General features: G+C 50.1%; 1 protein-coding gene across 3 annotated transcripts in view; it reads left to right on the top strand.

Annotated features, from left to right (window-relative positions):
- Positions 1-22,539, top strand: part of CACNA1C (calcium voltage-gated channel subunit alpha1 C) — a 665,077-nt gene that overhangs the window by 581,618 nt on the left and 60,920 nt on the right. Inside the window, exons 31-32 of one of the 3 annotated variants that reach the window (XM_019793444.2) lie at positions 10,911-10,994; positions 11,591-11,674. In XM_019793444.2, coding sequence (XP_019649003.2) covers positions 10,911-10,994; positions 11,591-11,674 — 168 coding nt within the window. The remainder of the gene's footprint in view (positions 1-10,910; positions 10,995-11,590; positions 11,675-22,539) is intronic. The other 2 variants (XM_034646388.1, XM_034646389.1) reach the window with 2 other exon arrangements.

Raw genomic sequence — 22,539 nt, 5'->3', positions numbered from 1 at the left:
TCCTTATAAGCAGATCAGAGGCAAAATGAAAGCAAGCCATTTCCAAGTCACAAGTTTCTGTAAACTGATGGAGTCACTCCATTCCCACATCCCTCCAACTCCTCAGAGGCTCCTTAACTTCCTTTCCCCCTCATTCACCCACTCTGTCCTTGGCTCCTGTGTTTCCCTGCATTGGTCTGGACCTTCTGGATTTCCCTTCCAAACCTGAAGTGACAGGTCTTTTCAGGGAAGGAGACAGTCATCTGATCAGTGACTACACCTAATGGCCTGCATATTAATGTGCACGCAGACACAGATGCACACGCCAATGCACTTGCAATGGGAAGACTTGCAAGACGTGGAGACAAAAATCAGATTGCCAAATTCCTGAAAGGCAGGAACTGTTTCATAGGCATTTCTGCATCCCATGAGGGGCATACAGTGGAAGTTTAATGTGTGCATGCCTGCATGCATGATGGAAATTATGAAACTGGAAAACAAGGAAAAGAGAGTCCGAATATTCATATCAGAAAACACCATTAAGATCATCCATCTTCCATCAACACAGAAATCTCTAAGCCTTCCTTCTTTTTGCCGTAAGAGATTTCTTCAGGCAGCTCTGTTGGGAATCCTTCTTTATATTGATCTGAAATGTGCCCCTCTGTCATTTCTACGTATTAGTACTGCTTCTTCCATCTTTTTTTTCTATAAACGGTTATTGAGCACCTCGGTGATGATGTCGAGACGTGGTACCATATCACAGGGCTCGCGGTGTAGTGCAGAGACAAAGGGGTTATGGAATAGCTCAAGTGCTAGGGTGGGGGAAAAGGCCACCACAGGGACAGCCCCGCCAGGGGAAGAGATATCTGTTTCAGATAAGGTAGTCAAGAAGGTACCGGGTAACCTGGGGCCTGGAGGTTGAAAAGGAGCCTGAAGAGCCTTTCAGGCCTAGGAGAGAGCAAAGGCCCTGAGGCCGGGGCAAGCTCAGCTTACTTTGGGATCTGAGAGCAGTGAGCAAGAGGAGGGGTAAGAGGACACAGGCCCTTCGGGACCTGGAAGGAGTGTGGATTTATGCTGACTGCCCTCAGAATCCACACGGAGCAGGGCCTTAGGGGGAGTTATACCATCGGATTCATGTTTTCAAACCAGCACGCTGACGGCCTGGAGAAGAGTGTGCACTGGTACTGGCCAAGGGGGGAAGCAGTTAGGAGTCTGTTCCTGGACATGCAGGTGACAGCCACGGAGGGTGGGTGGAGGTGGGCCAGGTCTCAACACTGTCTGATGGTGAAGAGGGTGTAAGGGTGAGGAAGAGGAGTCAGGGAAGGTCAGGATAGTGTTTTAGCAGGACTGCCTCTTAACCTTTATATCCTTCCAGATGCTAAACATAGTAGCATCTGGTACCTGTCAGGCACTCTGGAAATGTCACAGAATCAGAGCAAACCACAGACAGCATCTCCTGGGGAAACTGAGGAACCCTGTTTCCTTCCCCGCAAAATGATTCCAGCCTCATGATGACAGCTCTCACATCCTATGAGGAAACCCCCTTCAAGTCTCACCCTCCCCGGGTTCCTCCCAAGAACTTGCTGGAGAGGGAAACAGACATGGAAAACCAAGGGAGTGGTTGCTAATGCCTGGGGAGCTGCCATCTGGAGTAGTGATCCGCAGGCCCTGATGTGGCTGCCTAAACTAGGGAACTCCTGCCTTCCGCGTAATTAGACAGCTTTCTTCCATGCAGGACTCAGAGCTCATGCATGGTGTGCTCTCAGATCACCCCAGGTTAAAGTCCCGAGTAAAGGCTAGGAGATTCGGCACTTGCAGACTTTTTAGAGGATGGAAGCCTTGTTTTTTGATTTGTTTGTCATGTCTCATTGAAGCGCCAATTACCATCTCCCAGAACTCGTGTTCCACAGAACAGTTTTGGAAATCTGCAGAGGCACCACTCTGATCCGAGGAAGCGAAGCTGGCATTGAGGGTTGAGTGGGAGGGACCAAGGATGCACAAGGTCCTGTGGTGCCCTGGGCAACGCCACCCAGGGAAGACCCAGCCTGTGTGTGCTGGGAGAGCATTTGGAGAATGCTTATCTGAGGACCACTGTGGGTAGGTCCTGTTCAGTGGCCCGTTAATAGCCAAGGTACAGGTAAATTAAACTAGAAGTATGAATGGCTCTTGGATTGAATGACTTTCTATTTCCTCACCAACCTGAAAAATTCAACTTTAAAAAATCTCAAGAGCAAGCAATATTTCCTTTTAAGAGTTCTATAGAAACTTAGACATCCTTTTAGGCTAGTGATCTTTGATCCTTTTAGAACCAAAGTTCCCTTTTTGTAACAAATACTTTGTAATACCTCCTTAATTTTCCTTAAAGAAAATCAAAGGAAACTTAAATCTTTATGTATATAAAATTCACATCTATACACATAATGTCATATTTATATATGTAAATGTAAGATAAGATTTATATATTTTCACATAATGTGTGTATATATACATATACAGATATATAAAATCCCTGAATTTTAATGAAATGGGAAACGTCTGTATCTAGTAGAGGAATTCATTCCACATAAAAAAATAGAGGTTAATGAAATATGAGACCTTGGAATAAAAACTTAAGATAAGTTATAACCGACAGGCCTTATTTGCATGTGGCACCCTACATGTCTCCCAAAAGTCATACAGGACACACCACAGTTCATTAGGCGGAACTGTCCCATGCCTAGCAGGACATCCTTGACCCATCCACCCATTTTATGAAATGCCACTTTTCCCCCCCGACGCTTAGTGGTGCCCCCGCAGGTTCCAAAACACCCCCTAGAGGGCAGTGAGTGCCCCAGAGTGAGAACCAATGCCTTAGGCTGAGGTAGGACTTCATTCAGCCTCTTATTTAATTCTTGAAATATTTGAAACCTGTTTACCCAAATTATTAAGAAACCAGAGTCTCCCACCAGCAGGGGAACCCCTCAACCCAGAAACTCACCACATATGTACGTTTCATTCAAAGGAGTAGAAAGGGAAAGAGAAGGAAGGGAGGCAGCAAGGGGGTGACATGTAACACCCCCCCAGCCCCACCCCCTGACCATGGAGTGGCAGCAGAGTCAAGAGGCACCTGCTCTGTGGGGTACAGCTCCTGCGTGCTTCCTAGCAGCCTGATTGGTGAGTTGGCATTACCCTGATTATTATTTATTTGTGGAATGTCCACAGGGTACCTGATGCCAAACAGTGCACGCAGACAGGCACAAATGGGCTTTGTCAGGGAGGGGCCTCCCCACCGTGGCTCTCCTACCCAGGGATTTGCATATTGTTGCAACATTGTGACAGGTTTCTTTCCTGCCTGGCACTTGAGAGCTTGAAAGTCACTATGAATGATAAAAAATAATTATATGACTTGCATAAAGCCTTTGTGTGGGAAGGGTGGTATTAGCTATTACATTTAATTATTTAATGTGGAAAATTATTCACACTGTGTAAAGAAGCCAGGCGGAAAGTACACTGTGGTTCCCTTCTCCGTCCCTGCCACTGAGAAAGAAACCAGAACGCACAGAGTATGAGAGGAAAAGAGGGATCCCCAGACCCACAGGGCTCGGGGTCACCGCTGCCCCAGCGGACCTGAGGCTTGACCAGCAACCAGCCGTCGCTGTGGGGGTGGGAGCTGTGCAGGAAGGCCCCTAGCAAGGCCAGGAGCGGTGGCCTCCCACGGAGTGCTCCAACAGCAGCAGCCAGCGGCCAGCAGGCACTGTCCCCATCCTGCTCGAACTCAGGTTGTCCTCACAAAGCCCAGAGGGCTTCACGGTGACTGTTCCTGTTTGACAGAGAAGGAAGTAGGGGCTGTGGGAACTCATCTGCACAACTCCAGGCACATCTCTGGAAGTGAGCGCAGGAGCTCAGTGCATTCCCGTTTTGTTCACTAAAGTGGGTGCAGGTGCTGCCTCTCACAATTGCAGGGGGCCGTACCTGCCCCTTCTCTAAAGAAGGCTCAGCCCGTTAGGTCAGAAAGGGCATGGAGGGGACCGGTCGGATGTGGGTTTGGTGTGCTTTCCTAGCTGGGCTGGAGGGGAGAGGATTCAAGGCAGGCAGATGGCAGACGGCTGTCACAGGTCCCAGTTCAGCCCTGGAGCAAAGGGGTGGCATGGCTCCTCCTCATTCACCCGCTCCCAGTGCTGCCTATTCTCTGCCTCCCCTTCTTCAAAGAGTGTCTACGGTGTTCCTTTGAACGGCAGTTTGCCTGCATGCATTGCACTGTGTCTGCCCGGCCTTGCCCCACCACGGGGACGTGTCCATTCAGCACCCTGGGCCTGGAGGATAAACTTTGCAGGAAGCAGCTACTGGGATCCTGCCGCCTACCCCGGGGCACACCAAGGCACAGAAAGAAACTTCTAAGGTCCCCAAAGTGAGCTTAGCCAGTAACCCCCAGTTTTCATCTTCTCCCAGGGGAGAAGGCTGCAGGCGTCAGATCTGTTCAATCTTGTGTAGTTCCAGGCACCTAGTAAGTGCTCATCACGTGTTGGTGAGAGAAAGAAATGAAAGAGGGCCTTTAAAATGTTCCTGGGGAGGAAAAAACTTAATTAAGAAAAAGAAAAAGGGAGCAGAAGGTAGCCAGTTCAAAGTGCACATTCCTCCGACAATGTCAAGAGCAGCCCCATCAGCACCACCCACCTGGGGCCTCCTCTCCTGAGGGGTGCAGACCCAGTCCCTCACCCTGGCCCTCAGCCTGCTCCTGCCCCTCGTGTCTGCTGTCCCCCAGCTCTCTGTGCAGCCTGAGCCTCTGGGAGCCTCTGAATGAACACATCACGGGGGAGGAGCTGACAGAGGAAGACAAAATCCTCACTCCCTCCCAGGCTGCCGGGGGTCTGGAGCAGCTGTGTGCTCCCGTCATGACTTCTCCATTAGACGCCACTAATCTCCATGATTACTGTTATGTCTAAATGACATCCTAACGTTATACAGTTCCTATTATCTCTGCTTGGTGTCAGTTACCATTGTGTTCCATGAGATTCCATGAGATCATCTCTTGCCACTGCCACTGAGCTGCCAGCTGCCTTCAGCACCTCTCCTTGGTTCATTTGCTCTCCCCCACATCTCAGTCCCACCACCTGAACCCCAAGAGAGACCAGTGCTTCCAAGGAACTGGACACCAAACGCCTCGGCCAGCCCCCTGCCTCACATACCTTCTCTCAACTGCTTGCTGACTCAAGCAGGGGCTCTTGTTCTCCTTTAGGGACCCCCTGCCCCAGGTTGAGGATGAGCCATCGTTGGTCCCTCCCTTCCATTGTAGGCCCTGCCTCCCCCAGGTGGCCTGACACTTCCTCCCACTTTGTGTGGACTCCCTGCTTTCCCCTGCTATGTCCTGGGCCGACCTCTGGGACTGTTTGTCCTGCCCACCTCCTCTCATGCTCCCTTCCACTCCCTCCTCGTACTCCTTTCTCCTTCTTCCCACTTCCCACCATCTGCATGGCTTTTCCTAACTCCTCCTTCCCTCCTTCCCTCTGTTTCTGCCATCTACATTTCACAACTTTCCCCATCCCTGCCCTTCTCGCCTTTTGCTTCTCACACGATTCCTCAGTCCCCTTGCTTCTCTGGCGTCTTGGCATCCTGCAAGTTGGCCTTTCCCTCCTCTGACACTTCTGCGTCCTGGCCTCTCTCTGTCTCCATTCCAGCACCTCCACCTCTCCTCTCCGCTCAGGCCTCTCGCGTCGACGCTGAGCCTGACAACAATCTCCGGGGCTCTGGGTCCCTGGAAGTAAATACCTCCAGACGGACTGAAAGTCCAGGTCAGCCTCCCCATCGAGCCGGGCAGGTTTCCTCATCACCTCCTCTGGGTTCCTTTGCTTTACCATCAGAGGTAGATTCTGAAGATGGGCAGGCAAGAATAGAGAAGAGGGGAAAAAACAAGTGATGGCAGCAAAAGAACACTTACTTCAAAATCCCTGAGCACACACAGCATACTCCCAGGTGCGCAGACTTTCCTGTGATACATTCTCACCACCAACCTGTTTTAAAGCCTTTCTTGTCTCTGAGATCACAGAGGAGGCCTCTGCGCTGGGCAGGGGAGCTGAGAATCCAGAATTCAAGGGCTGAGGCACGTGCCTCTAACCTCTCCACATCAGTCCTGCTCCCCGGGATCAGAGGTGGGAAACAGGCCCACTTGGCAGCCCACTCCTGTCCTCCCAGACCTCCAGGCAGAAGTAGGGGGGCCTGGGTCTCCCCCAGTGGAAATAGTGGTTTCTCAGAACCTGGCAGTTAACTGTCCAAATTACCCTGCGTCTAAAAAAATTTAGCCATAACAACATGCAAACTGTCATCAGTGTCAAAGATGGTCACACTACTCACTAGTGACTCAAGATGAACAGAATAGGCCCTAGATGCTGGCAAAAGGTGAGCTCAGGATTCCAGAACCTTCAACTCTCCCTTCCTTCTTCCACACACCTGGGCTTTGCCTGCCCTTCTACTCAGTGCCACCCTCAAAATGGAACCTGTGAATCCTGCTTAACTAGGAGAGAGGTAGATCAGTTCAGATTAACCCTGACAGTCATCCAGGCTTACTTACAGCTAACTTCAGGCCAGGCTAAGTCCAAGTGCTTTACATGTGTTGTCTCATGTAATCCCCATTGTACAGGTGGGGAAACTGAGGCACAAAGAGGTGAAGTTATTTGCTCAAGAGTACCCAGCCTATTAGTGCCAGAAGTAGAATTTGAATGGGCAACCTACCTCCAGAGACCACGCTCTTAATACTGCCTCTTTCAGCTTGGAATAGTTTCAGGGGTAGAGGTGAATCAGGGCACAGAGAATCCAAAAGAGAGGAAAATCCACAATTCTTGTGCATTGTTGTGGCAATTTCTCCTTTCTAGTAATGATTTGCTAAAGCTAGTATCCGTGTTGTCTACATGTTCTCAACCCGCCTCGGCCATTGAGTGGAGGGTCAGCAGCACTGAGGAGAATGGGCCATCCTGAGGGTCCAAGCAGCTGCCGATCACAGGGGTGGCCGCTCATCAGCCTGAGTGGATACGCTCGAGAGCATCGCCAGGAAGGCCAGGGAAGAGGCCTGTCTTCTGAACTCACCCCCAGACACTGGGAATTTGAAAGAGGAAAACCCACTGAATCTGCAGGGTTTAAGGATGTCAAGGGAAAGCCTTTTCACCCCCAAAACACCATACCTTCTGGGTGATTAGCCCTGCTTGACTCTGGGGAGTTGGACAGTAAGAGGTTTGGTTCACTATTTCAGCGAGGGCAAGGAAAACCCTTCCCTAACCTTGACTTCTTCCCTACCATTTGGGACCTCATCACCAGGGAAAGAAGGAGTGACAGGTGTAACCTGGCTCTAGGTCAAACTGATTTCATGAGAGAAAAAGCCTATGATTTTTTCCCACCCTCCTTCTTCCATTACACCCCCAAAATCTGTGTTAACTGTGATTTCCAGCAAGTAAGGGGGTAGGCAAAAACAGGTTTTGTGTGTGTGTGCGTGCACATGCACGTGTGTGTGTGTGTGTGTGTGAAAGAGNTTTTCCCACCCTCCTTCTTCCATTACACCCCCAAAATCTGTGTTAACTGTGATTTCCAGCAAGTAAGGGGGTAGGCAAAAACAGGTTTTGTGTGTGTGTGCGTGCACGTGCACGTGTGTGTGTGTGTGTGTGTGTGTGTGAAAGACAGAGAGAGAGGGAGAGAGAGAGCGCATGCACGCACTAAGCTCTTACACTCCAGAGAGTGCAGGGAAAAAAAATATTCCTCCAGACCCTGCCCACTTAGGGATTTGGCCAGGTGTCTAAATGGAGATCACCCTGTTTCTGGGGATGGGTGTGGATGGGGTGGAAGGAACGACCGTTGAGAGTGGGAGGAGGAGGCGAATGGAGGAAACAGAGAGCTGAAAGCTGGATCTGAAACCATCTTCATGGTCCAGCTTGGAGAATTGATGGGCTTGTGGGACAGAGGAGCCGGGAAGGTGGGTGGACAGGTCAGGGTAAAAATCTGCGTCTTAAAGGGATCCTGTCACCTGCCCCCCCTCAGCATGCTCCCTCACCCCTGCATTCTAGCTATGTGTAAATCTCCTCAAGCAGAGTCCAATAAGGCAACTGGTTGGTCTCTGCAGCCAGTGGAGGCCCTGGCACTGGGCCTACCAGGTAATTTGCCTGGATCGGAAGCCTCAGCAGCACAGCCTGGTGAGGGCAAGGGCGAGGCATGAGGCATTCATCTTGAGCGAGCCCATCCAGTGAGAGCCTGCACTGGAAGGTTGGGAGAGGGAACACGGTCAAGAAGCAGTGGACTGGTGTGTGCTTTCCCTCCATCTGCACATACACAAAGAAGTCCCAGAGAAAGGGTGATGAGCAATGCCCAACTGGGGGGTTGACAGGGTCCCTTTTATTGTCTGCCTTCCCCTTGTGCTCAGCAGCTGACTAACCTGTGTGTTTATCCTGGCCTTTGCCCTACTCTCCGCCTTCCTGCCCTTTTTCTCCCCTCTCAGAGACGTTGCAGATGAGGCCGGCTTACCCATTTTGTTTCAGGTCTCTGGTGAATGAGAAGACTCCAACTCAACTTCCTTTTCTGAGCGCTGAGCCATCCCCCTCCCTATCTCTCCTCTTGCCCCCACGCCCAAATAATGTTTTGTTAGCACGTTTTCTAGGCTAGACGCTGAACATTCCTGGACTCTGCTCTAGCTCTTGTTTCTCTCCTTTCTCTTCCTTGACCCTGCCTCCTCTTCCCTTCTGAAATAGCTCTCCCCACAAAGATGGTATTCCCACTGAGAGATAATCCGTCAGTGTTTTCCAAACTCTAATTTTAAAACACATGCATATATATAGTTCATTTGGGGTCTTCACTCTTTTCCTCCTTTCTTTAAAAATCAGTCTTCTCCATTTGCCCTGTAATAACATCTAAGAACCTGGGAGGGAGTTGGTTATTTCCTGCTCATAACATGTGACTTAAATGGGAGAGAACAGTCTCCCTCTGCCTCAAAGGCTCTAGTATATTCAGAAATGATTCTGGGAAGCCAACAAGAAAGCCATGATTTCCAGCTGACCCTCACCTGACCCACGCCCTGGCCAACCTCTGCTTCTCCAGTCTGGCTGTCCAAAGTCTCTGCCGTAGCGTTTCTGTTTTCTTTTGGCAGAAATGCCTGGGAACCGAGAGGCCCCTTTCCCTGTGACCTGACCTCCCACACTAAGAATAACAGCCCTAGGACAGCATGTCTTGCGATCCCTCTGGAAAGAGGGCATGGCTGGGAAGTGGGGAAGTTCAGGGAGCTGGATAGAGCCAGGAGGAAATGGAAGAACACAGACTCTTGGCTCTTGTGAGTAAAAAATTAAAAGGAAGAGTTGGCAACCTTCAAAAGAACTAGGGAAAGAGGTCTGGGAAACTCTCAGAGGATCCTTAACACTTTCATACCCACTCCCCAACCTCTAGAAACCCATCTCCTGGAAGCCCCAACTAGTGGCTCAGAGAATAGGAAAATGCTGGTCCTACCAAACAAATGTGGTCCAGCCCTGTCTGGTCTCCTTGGCAGAACATTCCCTGAAAAAGCAAAGAAGCAAATGTCCTTTTTTTAAGAAGACAAGTAACTTTAGTACTAGGTCCTTTCCTTTCCAGCCCTGGGGAATATGACTGTCTTGTTCCTGGGCTTGCCCTAACTGTGAGCCTGTGCCCCATGTGGCCACAAAGCAGTGCTCTCTAGACTCCCACACTTCTCAGAGAAGCAGGTGGTCCAGATCCAAGACACCTGTCCACTCTGTGAAGGGTCCACCCTCCTGGGACTCCTGGAATCCTCTAAGAAATCTGGGACAGCCTTTCCCTTGGTTGACTAGTTGTCCTAGACCTCAAAAAAGTCTTTCAAAAGCATCTCTTCCCTTCTCCAAATATGGCGGAACACAAGTGAAATCCAAGTGTACAGGATGAAGAGGTGAAGTCAGGACGCTGGTCTTACCCCCTCAGTGCCATAATCTCTCTTCCGTGGCACGATGACCTCCACTCCCTTCCTGCGAAGTCTATGTCCCCATGCCCTCTACCCACACTCCTCCTATTAATCTAGTTCCCAGGCTTTGATCATTTCGTTCACTTTGGCTGGCATTTGCGTGTCAACAGGGACTCTACATCAAACTAGGAGACGTTAGGAAAGGAACCTAGCGGAGGTGCGTAGGAGACACCCCTGAAAGCACTGCATGGGGCAGTATCTGACACTACTAAACTGTAAGATTTACCTGGACTCTGTCTCCTTTCAGTTCATAAACCCTTTGCAAGGACAGAGGTGTCCCCGGAAACACCAGGGCATGTCCAGTGCTGGAACAGGGGTGACCCTGACTCTAACTGCAAAAAGTCCAGCATATTATAGGTATTGTTTTAATGATGCAGTCCTCTTGTTATTGCCAAGCTTTAGTTGAGTCACCGCTGAGCCCAGATGACCTGGCCACCCTTCTGGACCACACTCCTGTGGTTTTCAGAGTCTCTGAAATTCCCAGGTCATCCCTAGGACCACAACCCACTCACCTCGGGGGTGGGGGGGGTCACACACCTGTGTCCCTCCCTGCCTCCAGAAGGGCCCTTCTGATGGAGGAGAACTGTGGGCATAGGAGACGCTGAGTGGGGACTGAGATGAGAGTCCAGCCATGTCCCTGCACCATTGCAACTCGCACTGCCTGCCCTCCATGCCCACGCCTGCCTCCCACCCGGTGGGAAGCAGAAAGAGCCTTTGTGCAGGAGGGTGGTGAGGCGGAATGGATCTGGAGGAAGGGGGGCCATATGACCAGGGGAGGGTGGGGCAGGAGGGTTGGACCAGCCACCTTCCAGCCACCTGCTTCCCTCTTGGGCTCCTTGGCCACAGTAAGGGCATTCACAACTCCAGCAGCAACACTGAGGTGCCTGGACGGTGATTCTGATGGTGATGTTGCTCTGTTCTTGTCTGTCTAATATTCCTTTTTAATCCCCATCCTGCCTGCCCCTCCCTTATGTAGGGTTACTTTAGTGATCCCTGGAATGTTTTTGACTTCCTCATCGTAATTGGCAGCATAATTGACGTCATTCTCAGTGAAACTAATGTGAGTATGACTCTGCCCTCCCCAGGAAGCCTCCTCCTTCCTCCTCTGCCTCCTCTCTTTCCCCTTTCTCTCACTCTCTCTCTTTACCTCCTTTTATTTGTTTGGTTTTTTAATTTCCTGTTTTTACCCCCCTCCAGTCATGCTTTTTATTGAACCTGCCGTCGTCTGTGGGGGAAAAAAAGTGGGAGCTTCTCCTCCTTTTTTTCTGCTTGGCCCGGCTCTGCCCCGCTGCACTGGGCCCAGGGGCCCGGAGCTGAGCGGAGGGGCAGGTGCAGGGGGCTGCCCGGCCCCCTCCCCGGGCAGCCCCACCCAACGGAACCTTGGTACTAACCCAGCTTTTGTCAGGCCTCTCCGCCCCGTGAGAACCAGGTTGCCCAGGTTTGAGCCGCCAGAACTGTAGAGTGGTAAGAGAGTATTTAATATGCCCACGTAACCTCTTTCTTTTCTCATTTTTTTCTCTTCTCTCCTTTCTTTCATGCTTTTTTTTTTCATTTTTTCCTCTTCCTTTTTGTTTTGTTTTTCTCTTTTGTTGTTGGTTTTTTTTTTCTCTTCTCTCTCTCTCTCTCTCTTTTCCTCGGCTTCTCTGCCCCATGCAGCACTATTTCTGTGATGCATGGAATACATTTGACGCCTTGATTGTTGTGGGTAGCATTGTTGATATAGCAATCACCGAGGTAAACGTAAGTACATGGCGTCTGTACCTAACTGTCCGTGCCTGCTCTAACACTCATTTGTCTTTTCCCCGGTTCATTTTTTTTTTCTTCATTTTATTTTCTCCTCCCCACCTCCTTATTTTCATTTTGTTTATTTTATTTGTTTGTTTAAATTGGTTTAAAGGATTTTTTTTCCTTGTTGCTTTATTTTTCTGTTCTTTTTTTTTTTTTAACTTTTGGAATGAGTTAGGCCTTCCTTTTCCTTTTAAGTTCTGATTGCTGCATCTTTTCTCTCTCCCGTTCCACTCAGCCTGGCATGACTCACACTGTATAGGAGGGTGCAGCTATGGGAGCCAGAGAGTGCCAGAACAAGGGGATATGTACAACTGTGGGGCCACTGCTGGGGCAGGAACCCAAACCTCTCCTCACCCCCACCTTCACCTCCAGACTGCTGCCTTACCCTGTTTTCCCTTCACCCCATGGCACCTTGGAAAGGCACTCTCTCAAGGTGGAGCCCTGAAGTTAAGGCTTGGACTTTGCCTGCATTGTCAGCCCAAGGACCAGCCCACTGCATTCACACTGAAAGGAAGGGCTCCATGGCCATTTTAACGTCAGCAGCCCATGCAGGCAGCCCAGCCCTCCAGGCTCGTGTGGGAGAGAAGCGGAGAACTGGCCATGTCTGGCCTCCGGTTGGGATCCTGCTTCCCCGGAGTGGCCAAAGAGCCAGGTGGCTGGGGGGTCCACTGGGAGCTCTTCCCGGGGGCAGGGACCCTGCCTCCCACTGGCTGCGGAAGAAGCCTCTCGATGAGCACCTCACTCCCACATGAAGCTGCCCAGACAACTGACTCTTGCTCCTGCCTGGTTCTCCCGCTCCCCGAGCCCCTCACAAGCCTGCCCCCCGGCTCTCTGGTCTCAGAACCCCAGCCCCTGGCCCCGGGCCTCCTGCCGTCTTCTCCCGAGCTGTCTCCTCCTATACAGTTCCTTCCGGTCCCTGCACATGTCTTTTTGTTCCCCGGCATGTCGAAACCTTCTCTCTTTGTCTATGGGCAAGCCCTCTGGCGATTAGTGTTTAACATGTGTTCTTTAATGTTTTTGTTGTTATTATTTTTCCCTAATTAAGAGACTTGGTAATGTTTGCACAAACCTTTCATGCACTGAACCATTGAATAACAGCACGGAGCAGGCGCTGTAGAGTTTTGATCTAAGATGTTTGAAACTGCCCTACCAACTGCCCCCATCTCCCTACCGCATCCTTACCCTCCCCCTGCCCGCTCCGTATTTTGCTCCCAAGCAGTTGAACTGACATGTTATCTTATCTGCCTGATTCCCCTGACGGGAAGTCCGTCTGCCCCCCGCTTCCAGCACATGGACACTGGACGGAGTCCGTTGCGCATTCCCTACCTCCCCCTCCCTTTGGCCTCTTGCACCCTCCCTGCTCACCCTATAGTTATAGATTTGATGGCCCCTCTGTCTCTGAGATCCCCCTGGGTTGTCTTTGTCTAATGGTGTGTGTGTGCGTGTGTGTGTGTGTGTGTATGTACTTACTGTCCCTTGACTTGTCCCAGGAGAGCGTTAGGTCATTTAAAAACAAGGTCCACCTTCCTACTCATGTGCTGCACCTCCCCTCCCCTCAGTGCCCCTCCCGGCCACCCTCACCTCACCACTCTGAGCACTCTCCGGGCTTTTCAGGCCAGATGAGCCCTACATTGTATGTCAGGTGCTATTCAGGGCCAGGAGTCACTCCAGCATTTCTAAAGACCAGCAGCACCTTCGTGCTTGGAGCTCTCAGAGTGCACTGCTCTCAACTGAGGGAGCGAGCAGGCAGAGAGATAGGGGAGAGACGGAGGCGTGTGTTTTACAGACAGCAGTGCAGGCGCATATGAATCTGTGCCCAGGGACTGGGAGCCCGGTGGCAGGAAGATGCAGGAAGGTGACAGCAAGCTGCTCCCCTACATGCAGAAAGGACCCAGTGCAGTCCCGGGGTTGTGAGGGGGTCCTTTGTGGCTCTAACTGTTGGCAAGGCCTATACCACTCAACCTGCCATTTTCTCCCAAACTATTGGTGTTGGTTTTTTTTAAAGATTTTATTTATTTATTTGACAGAGAGAGAGACAGCCAGTGAGAGAAGGAACACAAGCAGGGGGAGTGGGAGAGGAAGAAGCAGGTTCTCAGCGGAGGAGCCTGATGCGGGGCTCGATCCCAGAACCCTGGGATCACGCCCTGAGCTGAAGGCAGACGCTTAACGACTGAGCCACCCAGGCGCCCCTCAAACTGTTTTTAAATGAAAAACAAAGGAAAAAGAAAAAAGTTGCTAGGGTACAAAATTTCTACAGAAAGAGTGGCTTTGTGGCAGATCAAGAGGGAGTACGCAGGGCAAGAAAGGAGCAGGAAATCATCCTGCAGACCCTTAGGTTTGTAGAATGGCTTTCTATTTACAATTCACCTGTGCATAAATTTGTCTCAGGTAACTCTTAACTGCCCTGTGAATTTGACAGGCAAGAATTATCATCTCCAATTTGCTGACCCTAAAGATGCTGATGGAGAGATTTAAGTGTCTTTTCTTCGAGCCACACAGCTGGAACCCAGGCCTCCTGGTATGGCCCATTCACTTTGCCCTGGGCCAGAGTTCCTGTCCCTTCAGTCCGAGATGCCTTTAACAAACACATACATCTCACATAACCCCCTCGCGTGGACTCTCCCTAGCCAGGATTTGTTCTGCCCTTACATTCTGTAATTTATATTTTCAGTAACCATACAGGTTGTCTTCCCATTTTCTTTTTTTTCTTTTTTTTTTTAAGGATTTTATGTATTTATTTGACAGAGAGAGAGACAGCCAGCAAGAGAGAGAACACAAGCAGGGGGAGTACTCGAGAGGAAGAAGCAGGCTCCCAGCAGAGAAGGGAGCCCGATGCAGGGCTGGATCCCAGGACCCTGGGATCACGCCCTGAGCCTAAGGCAGACACTTAACGACTGAGCCAACCAGGCATCCCTGTTTTCCCATTTTCTAAACAAAAAAATTATTTATCAGACCACCTTAGAGTTTTCTGATCACCTCTAACTCCTCCAGCCTCCCTCCATCCCATGCTGAGATTCTCTTCACTCCTCCAGACTGAGGACTTTGTTAAAAGTCATACTGAAGGGTTGTCTGGGGATTAAATGAGGACAGTGTGTGTGATGGAGAGCACGAGGAGGTGTCCAGAGACCCACCACACAATGAATGGCTCTGAGCAAAGTGAATAACCCAAGTCCAGAAGGCAGTGTGGGAGAGGAAGAGGGGCCCAGACGTGAAGTCAGAACTTCTTCCCGGAGAAGTTAGAAAAATGTCTGTAGACTTAGTTTCCTCCTCTGTCAAAGGAATGTGATGATATTTCCTGCAGTGTGTTTTGAGGCTGAAATAAGAGCATCTATTTTAAAACTCTACGTAACTGTAAAGCACTACTGAGTGGGAGAGACTGTGGCACCCAAGCAAACGACGTTTTTTCCAAAACCCCTACTGGAAGAGCTGGGAGGGCCTCGTCTCCAACCAGGTATATCTCAGTATAACTTACTCCCCCAGACACTGCGAGGGCCCTTCATTTCCTGGATATGGTCAGACTCTGGAACATGGTCGACAGGTTCAGCCGGATGAAAGTAAGCACTGAGTATTGATCACTGTGCACAACCCAGGCCTCAGGAGGCCCGCTCCACAAGCACTGTCCTGGGCAACCCTGCACTCAGGTAGCAGCCAGTATGGTGGAGGACGGACTAATGAGCAGTAATGTCTAGTCTACCATTGTGTGGTAGGTCCCTCCACCATATGGCTCTGCCTTCAGGTCACTGGCAGCTTCTGGGTCTAGACCCTCCCTGGCATGAAGAAGTTCACAGCGCCATGGTGGTTTCCCTGGGTGCTGCTCTAGGTCTTCCCAGAATGTTCCAGTCATACTTTCATCACAAAATATCCATTTCCAGACATACAGGCAGGAATCCACACTTTTAGCCTCAGAGGAATCCATGAGGGCTTTTCACCTGTCACTCATCATCTTTGGCTCTTTTAAAACTACAGAAATCAACTCTCATTTCCCTCACCAGATCCCGTATTTATTCCAACTGCCCCCAAACACTCCCCGCATTTATACTCTTGTCCCCGCAAGCCTTCCTTCTCTTCCCTCCTTACCTTCACTGTGTAGGCCGTGGTGCCCCTCCCTCTCAGGAAACAGTTCTCCACCCATCCCTGGCCATCACTTATTCATTCCACTGTATTTATGGTCTCACCTGTGTGTGTCAGGCACACATGAGCTGGCATTCCAGGGTAGGGGAAGAACCAGACAACGAGCCATACCTCTAGAAAACAGGAACATCACACAGTGTGCTAAATGATGATCAGTGCTTTGGAAAAAATTGTGCCAAGTTAGGGGGATCGGAGGTGCTGGGGACAGTCAAGGCAGAGGCAGTGTCAAATAAGATGGGCTTTCCTGGGAAGGGGACATGGGCACAAAGCAAAGATGTGAAGGCAGTGAGGAGTTACGGTGCAGATGTATGGGAGAGGGACTTCGGGGCAGGAGCAGCAGCTATGGTTGCTGGTGCACACTGAGCAGGGGAGAAGGAGAGAGAGGAGACTGGACAGGGGACCGGATTCTGGCTTTTATACTGAGCAAGAAGGGAAGACACCGGTGCCTTCAAGAAGAGCTGTCCCATGATCTGACACATTTCCAAAGGACCACCTTGCTGTCTCTAGGAGTCAGGGTAGGAGGCCCAGACACCACTCAGAAGGCAAACGTGGTAACCCAGGTGGGAGGTGAGGGTAGCTGGCAACAGCAGGAGCATTAGAAGTGGTACAAAATGGTCAGATTCTCAATCTGTTTTGAAAATAGAACAGTATCTCCTGACAGACTGGATGTGGGTGTGGGAGAAAGAGGCGTCCGAGATGGCTGGGGGTTGGGGCCTCTACAGTGGGAGGATGGAGTTGGTATCCATTGGGAAAGACAGCAGGTGAAGCGTGTTTGCATGAGGAGGACAGGAGCTCAGTGAGGACGTGTCTCTTTGACCTGTCAGTAGACATGTCAGGGAGAGAGTGGGGCGCACAGTCTGAGGTCAGGGCATGGAGTCAGCTGCATACCGATGCTATTCAAAGCCACAGACAGTGGTGAAGAGGACCAAGAGAGGGAGAAAGACAAAGGAGAGACGAGGGCTGAGCTGGGGCCTCCAGCATGAAGAGGGCAAGACCCTTGTGCTCACGGCCACTGTGGCTGACTTTCTGTTCGCTCTGGAAGAGGCCCATGAACAAATGGCAGATGTAACTCGAGGCAGATTGTGGGTCCCCACCTTGTGTCATCACGCTGAGTTCTGCTTCAGTGCCCGGGGGCATTGGCCATGGCCCTTCTCCTCCCTGAGGAGTTGCCTTGTTCTCTGGCTGAGGCTCCCCTTCCTTTGTGTGCCCTCTGGTCTTCCTTTATTTCTGGGGTCTGAAATAATATTTTCCAGAGGGAAGACCCAAAGAGGTAACCCAGGCAATTGTTAATGGGCCTTAGCAGATGCCCTGGAACGTCAAAAAATGATTCCTAATACCCCAAACTGGAATCAGTTTGGGTGTCAGGGACAACAGCCTTTCCCAACATTCTTCTTGTAAGTCTATTCCAAAGCAGAAAGTGCTGAGAAGCCTGGATCCTTGCCTTAGGGATATGGAGAAATAGTCCCAAATGGTGAATTAAGAAGCCGGGGATCGGTTCTCAGCTCCAGCACCAGTAATCCCTGTGACTTAGAGCAATTAACCCCATTCTCTGGGCCTCAGCTTCCTCAAATGTACGTGGGGGAGGGGGAACAGGGGGAGATGGTCTCAGTGGGCCCTTGAGATCTAGCATTCCGTGATTCTGACTGGGCTTTTTCTGATATAGTTTGAGGCATTTTCATATCCCCTCAACGCCTTGCAGATTCTGGAGGGGTGTTCCTTTCATAAAGCTTGGCTCACATGGAAATTCTCCAGAGAAAAGGCCCTAGAGGGACCTTCAGGGAGAGGAACAGGACAAGAACCGTGTCAGGTGAAAGAGCGCTGGCTTCTGGGGAGGCCCAGAGGGAAGACGATGTGGAGGATTTGTGTAGGTGCCTAAGTGCTAGTCCACAGAAGTGACCAGAGCAGGAAAATCAAGTGCATTAACCATGGTCCTAGCTGTGATCTTAGCTGATGAGAAGCAAGGCGGAGACAGGGAGGAGGAAGAAGAGGGAAATGGTGGCTTCTCTTGGAGGAGCATGAGCCAGGACGGTGTTAAAGGCATCACGCCCATGGTCAGATTAACTCCTCAGAGCACTTATTCTCCACAGGAAGAAATCGAGCATACAGGATGAACAGTTTGCCCAAGATCATATGGCTAACAGGTGGCAAGACTGGGATCTCAAAGCCACTTCCACAGAACCCATTGGCTAAACCCCTGGGCCAGGCTGCCTGGGCATGGCGTCATAAGGGTCCTCGTTCAGTGCACCACCAGCACCAGGAGCTGGCACAGAGCCATCCAACCTAACTTCTCTGTGCCTGTTGGTGCTGCCAGTGCTGGACCAAGGGAGCCCAGCCTGCCCCAGGAATGCTCAGACAGTGGTCTGCATACTCCCGACCTACGCACCTGATTAATGGGACTCAGAAGAAAAGGGCAAAGTGTAAAGCAGCCCCCACTACCCTTGCCCACTTGACATTTGCCGCTTGAGAAAAAAATGGGAGGAGGAGGGAGTCCCAGGGGGAGGGTGGTAACAAGACTGGGGAGATGGGCCTCAGCTGCAGGGAGTGTCCAGGGACATCACCCAGGGCCTCTGCATACTGGCCCCAGGTCTTCCCTGCCCAGGCTCCTGAAGCCAGCAGCACCTTTCTGCCACAGACCCACAGGACAAATAATTGCCCCTTACTGCCTTTTAAAAATAATAAAGCAAGTTTGGCTCTTGCTCTGGTTTTGGGGCCTGGAATGACAGGGAAAGGAGTCATCCTGAGTCATAGGGAGAGAGTGTGCGGCACGTCCACCCCCAGGTTGAGTCACAGAGCTCCACACACACACTCAAACCCTCTCTCCAGTCTTCAACCCATAGTGCCTACATGGGGCAGCAGGCCTGGCCCTCTTGGTCTGCCTTTCCCTTCCCCAACCGTAGCAGAGAAGGGGCCAGAAAGGGCACAAGAAGGGCAGGGCAGATGCTCCCCCAAGAAGAAAGATGAGGAGTCCAGGCAGATGGTGGCCTCGTCCAAGAATGTTAGAGCAAACACGACTTAGCAGACCACCTGGCTCAGGCCCATCTCCATGTATCCCACATGAGTACACAGAATATTGCTGATACATGAGTTTTACAGATGAGGACTCAGAAGGCCAGGGGCAGGCAACAACTCGCTCATTCTCAGAGCTTGTTATTAGCAAGGCCAACCAAGAACCTGGCCCCTGACTCCCCATCAGGTGTGTTAGTGTTGGGGGTTCAACTGGTGGAGTTACCAGACATTGTCTATATATATGACAATGGTCAGTGTGGCCAGAGCTGGTTCTAAGGTAGATTAAATCAAGATTGGCGATCTCAAGCTAAGCTGGGTGGAGCAGACTTGATCCTGACATCTCTTTACACCTCTGTTCCCTTTGCTGGATCCTTTCTTTTGTTGCTCATGGATGTCCCTCCATGCCTCTTCCCACTTTCAACACCACCCCTAGCCCCACAACAAAACTAATGCAACTATGGTCCCTGTTTCCAATATACTAATTCATACTCGGGTGGTAGTGAGTCAGTAAGCAACCCTTCCAAAAAGTAATGTTACCCTTAAGAGAAGACAGTAATGCTCAACCTAAGACTGGATATCTGGTGTGTCTAATATAAGACTTTCAGGAACATGACACCTGAGTGAGAAAGATATTCTCTACCCTCCACCCTCCAGTGGCTCTACAAAGGCAGTTTTCTACTCTGCTTGGAAATAAAGTCATCCCTTGAGAGATTTAGCAGTGTGTCTGACTATTAGCAGTCTAGTTGGCAATGCAGGAGCCATTTTTGAAAGCCCCTAGGCCTCTGCAAGGCAAGGCTTGCTGTGTGGGCAACAACAGAGCACCGTGAGGTCAGATGTGATAGGAAGTCAGGCCTGATAAAGCGGCCTGGTATACAAGTTTTCCCAAAGCTGTTGCCTGGAGAAGTGCCCTGCAGGCTTAAGCTGAGAGGTCCATGGGAACCTGTTTTTGTGTGGACATCCTGGTTTGGGTTTTTAGTTCAGCCAGTGTTGGATCATCTGAGTGTTCCAGCAGTTATGACCCGTCAAGGCTCCTCTCGCCCTCTGCCTTCTGCCTCCTTCACTTTCCCTTTTCCTCTAATTTTCTTTCCTTTCATTTCCTATTCTCATCTTTCCTGTCCACATACAGCCCCTCTCCTCTACCCTAAAATAGAAGAGTGGAAGGAAGCTGTCGCAACACACCCTTGGTTTGGCCAGCCAGCCATCTGGGCCTAGCCAGTGTCTGTTTCTTTAGTTCCCACAGGCTAGCAAGCTACTGTCGGTGTGGTTGCCAGAAAGCTGCTAAGGCGAAGGGACCTAGAACATTCCGTGAGCTGGTAGAGAATGTGAGAGATCTCTACCACAGGTGGGTTCAAAAACACCCACGAATGCCCCCAAAAAGCATAGCCTGCACCATTTACTCTTCATATTTAGTGCATCTCTTCTCTCTGTCATACTCTTGCTCTCTGTCCCCCTTTCTTCTCTGTCCTTCTGGGCTTGTATGTTCTTTCTCTCTTTCTCAAATAGAATTCACTGATGTTGTTAGCACTGCTGACAAACTGATTTCATTCATTTATTCTTCATGGGTTTCTTCTGTTTGTTATTTGAGTGAAGGATATTGGCTGTCCTTTCCAAGGGAAGATAAAACTACCTTGACAATTGAATCAATCTTGTTTAGCATGAATTATTGTCAGGTAATAGCACCTGGGGAGCCATCAGGCTCCAGGTGAATAACACAGTGACTCCTGAAGCTTAAGCTACTTGCAGCCGTATGAGCTAGCCACAGCGCAGCTAATAATCCAGTGGTCGCCGCTGTCCACCTTCTGCAGTCTAGCACTCAGAGACAGGAAAAGCAAGAGTGAGCCAGGAACCAGCAACCCCCATACTCTGTACCTCTCCACCAGTCCCCTTGGGGCCAAAGACCCCCTTCAAGGAAGTTCCAAAGAGGCATTTCAACTGTGTGTCTGTAACCACAAAGATTCAAGAAGGGCCCTTCTCCTTCTGGCTAGAATTTTACTATGAGAAACAGATGCAAGCCAGGAGGTTTCCAACATGGTGGACAGGTAGACAAGGAGAAGGGGGGCTTCTCTTTACGCTTTCTACAGCCTCATCTTTGGGCTTTCTTTCATTTTGCCCTGCCCTTTTCTGTGCAGTGGTTTTGCCTCCCTTGAATCCCCCCCTTCTTTCCTTTTCCATAGCACCCCCCCCTCCACAGATCCATCTCCAAAGACCAAAGACCCCCTCCACAGACCAAAATGGAAATTCTAAGAACTGCTTTCAACTCCCCATATTTCCTTCATTTGCCTTTAAATCTGAAAGCCGTTGACATCTACCCTCACCTTCTATATATCCCAGTTGACTTGTGCTTATTTAAGCCTTGCGTCTCCCTAGCAAAGAAGCTCTTCATGCGACTTCAGATGATTTACAGTTTAAAACATATTTTACTTTGGCCTCCTTAAAATTCCCTCCCCTGCTGCCACCTCTGGTGGCCCTAAGATTCAGCATCTCCCACCTCCTCCACACCTATAGGGCCACAGTTCGGTTCCTGGTTGGAAGAGGAGATAAAAGGATAATGAAGACCTCCCCACCTTAACCTACACTTGCTGGCTCCTGACTATGAAGGTGATGTCAAATGTTTCTAGAAGCCCCTGACTCCTGCCTCTGTCTGTGTGTACCAGCCTGATAACCAACCAGGCAGTCTCACCAATAAAACCCCAGCCTCTCAGCCTGCCACCACCCCACGACACTCTTGCAACTGAACCATGCATCCTGTCTTGCAGATCAAACTGAGATGAGATTAGAGACAGTGAATACAGAGAAGCAGAGAGCAGAGCTTGAGGAGTGGGGAGAGATGCCAGCTGGACTCAGATCTTCAGGTAGTCTAAAATGGAATTTATATTAGATCTACTCCCTAAGTTTGGGACAAGAGTACTTTTTAAAAAAAGACAGTTCTGTAACAGGGTAGCTAGTAAAAGACTTACATGCTCCTGCGACATTGCTTTTGACTCTTGTTTCAGAGGAATGTAGAATTTCAGTGACTCTGATATTATAACCATTGTCTCAATGGCACCAATGGATTGTGCAGACCTGTTCTGTGGGGCCTGTTCATGACCTAGCCAAGAGCCAGCCTTCCCTGGAGGGAATCAGAAGGTAATCTGCACCTTTCAAAGTCAGCATGTCCAGGAGGGTGCAACAGTGCCTTATGATCGCTTCAAAATACTCTGTAATGGCCTGATCTCAAGAGAATATTCTGGAAGACAGCTTGGTTGGGTATTACAGCCTAGATATCTACTACCTAGCCTTTAATCTCTAGTAATCCTTGCCTCCTGGCAGTCTTTAAAAGAAAGAAGAGAGAGAAGAAGAGAAGAGAAGAGAAGAGAAGAGAAGAGAAGAGAAGAGAAGAGAAGAGAAGAGAAGAGAAGAAGAGAAAGGAGAGGAGAGGAGAAAGAAGAGAAGAGAAGAGAGAGAAGAGAAGAAAAAGAAGAGAGGAGGGGAGGGGAGGAGAGGAGAGGAGAAGAAGAGAAGAGAAGAGAAGAGAAGAGAAGAGAAGAGAAAGAAGAGAGAGAAGAAGAGGAGAGGAGAGGAGGAGAGGAGAGGAGAGGAGAGGAGAAGAGAAGAAAAGAAAAGAAAAAGAAAAGAAAAGAAAAGAAAAGAAAAAGTCCCCTTTTTATATGGTTAAGAGCTATTTTTCACAACCTTTTAGT

The sequence above is a fragment of the Ailuropoda melanoleuca genome, chromosome 16 (genome assembly GCF_002007445.2).
Source record: "Ailuropoda melanoleuca isolate Jingjing chromosome 16, ASM200744v2, whole genome shotgun sequence".
Lineage (NCBI taxonomy): Eukaryota > Metazoa > Chordata > Mammalia > Carnivora > Ursidae > Ailuropoda > Ailuropoda melanoleuca.
Note: the sequence above shows the minus strand (reverse complement) of the source record. Positions and strands in the feature narration are given on the sequence as shown.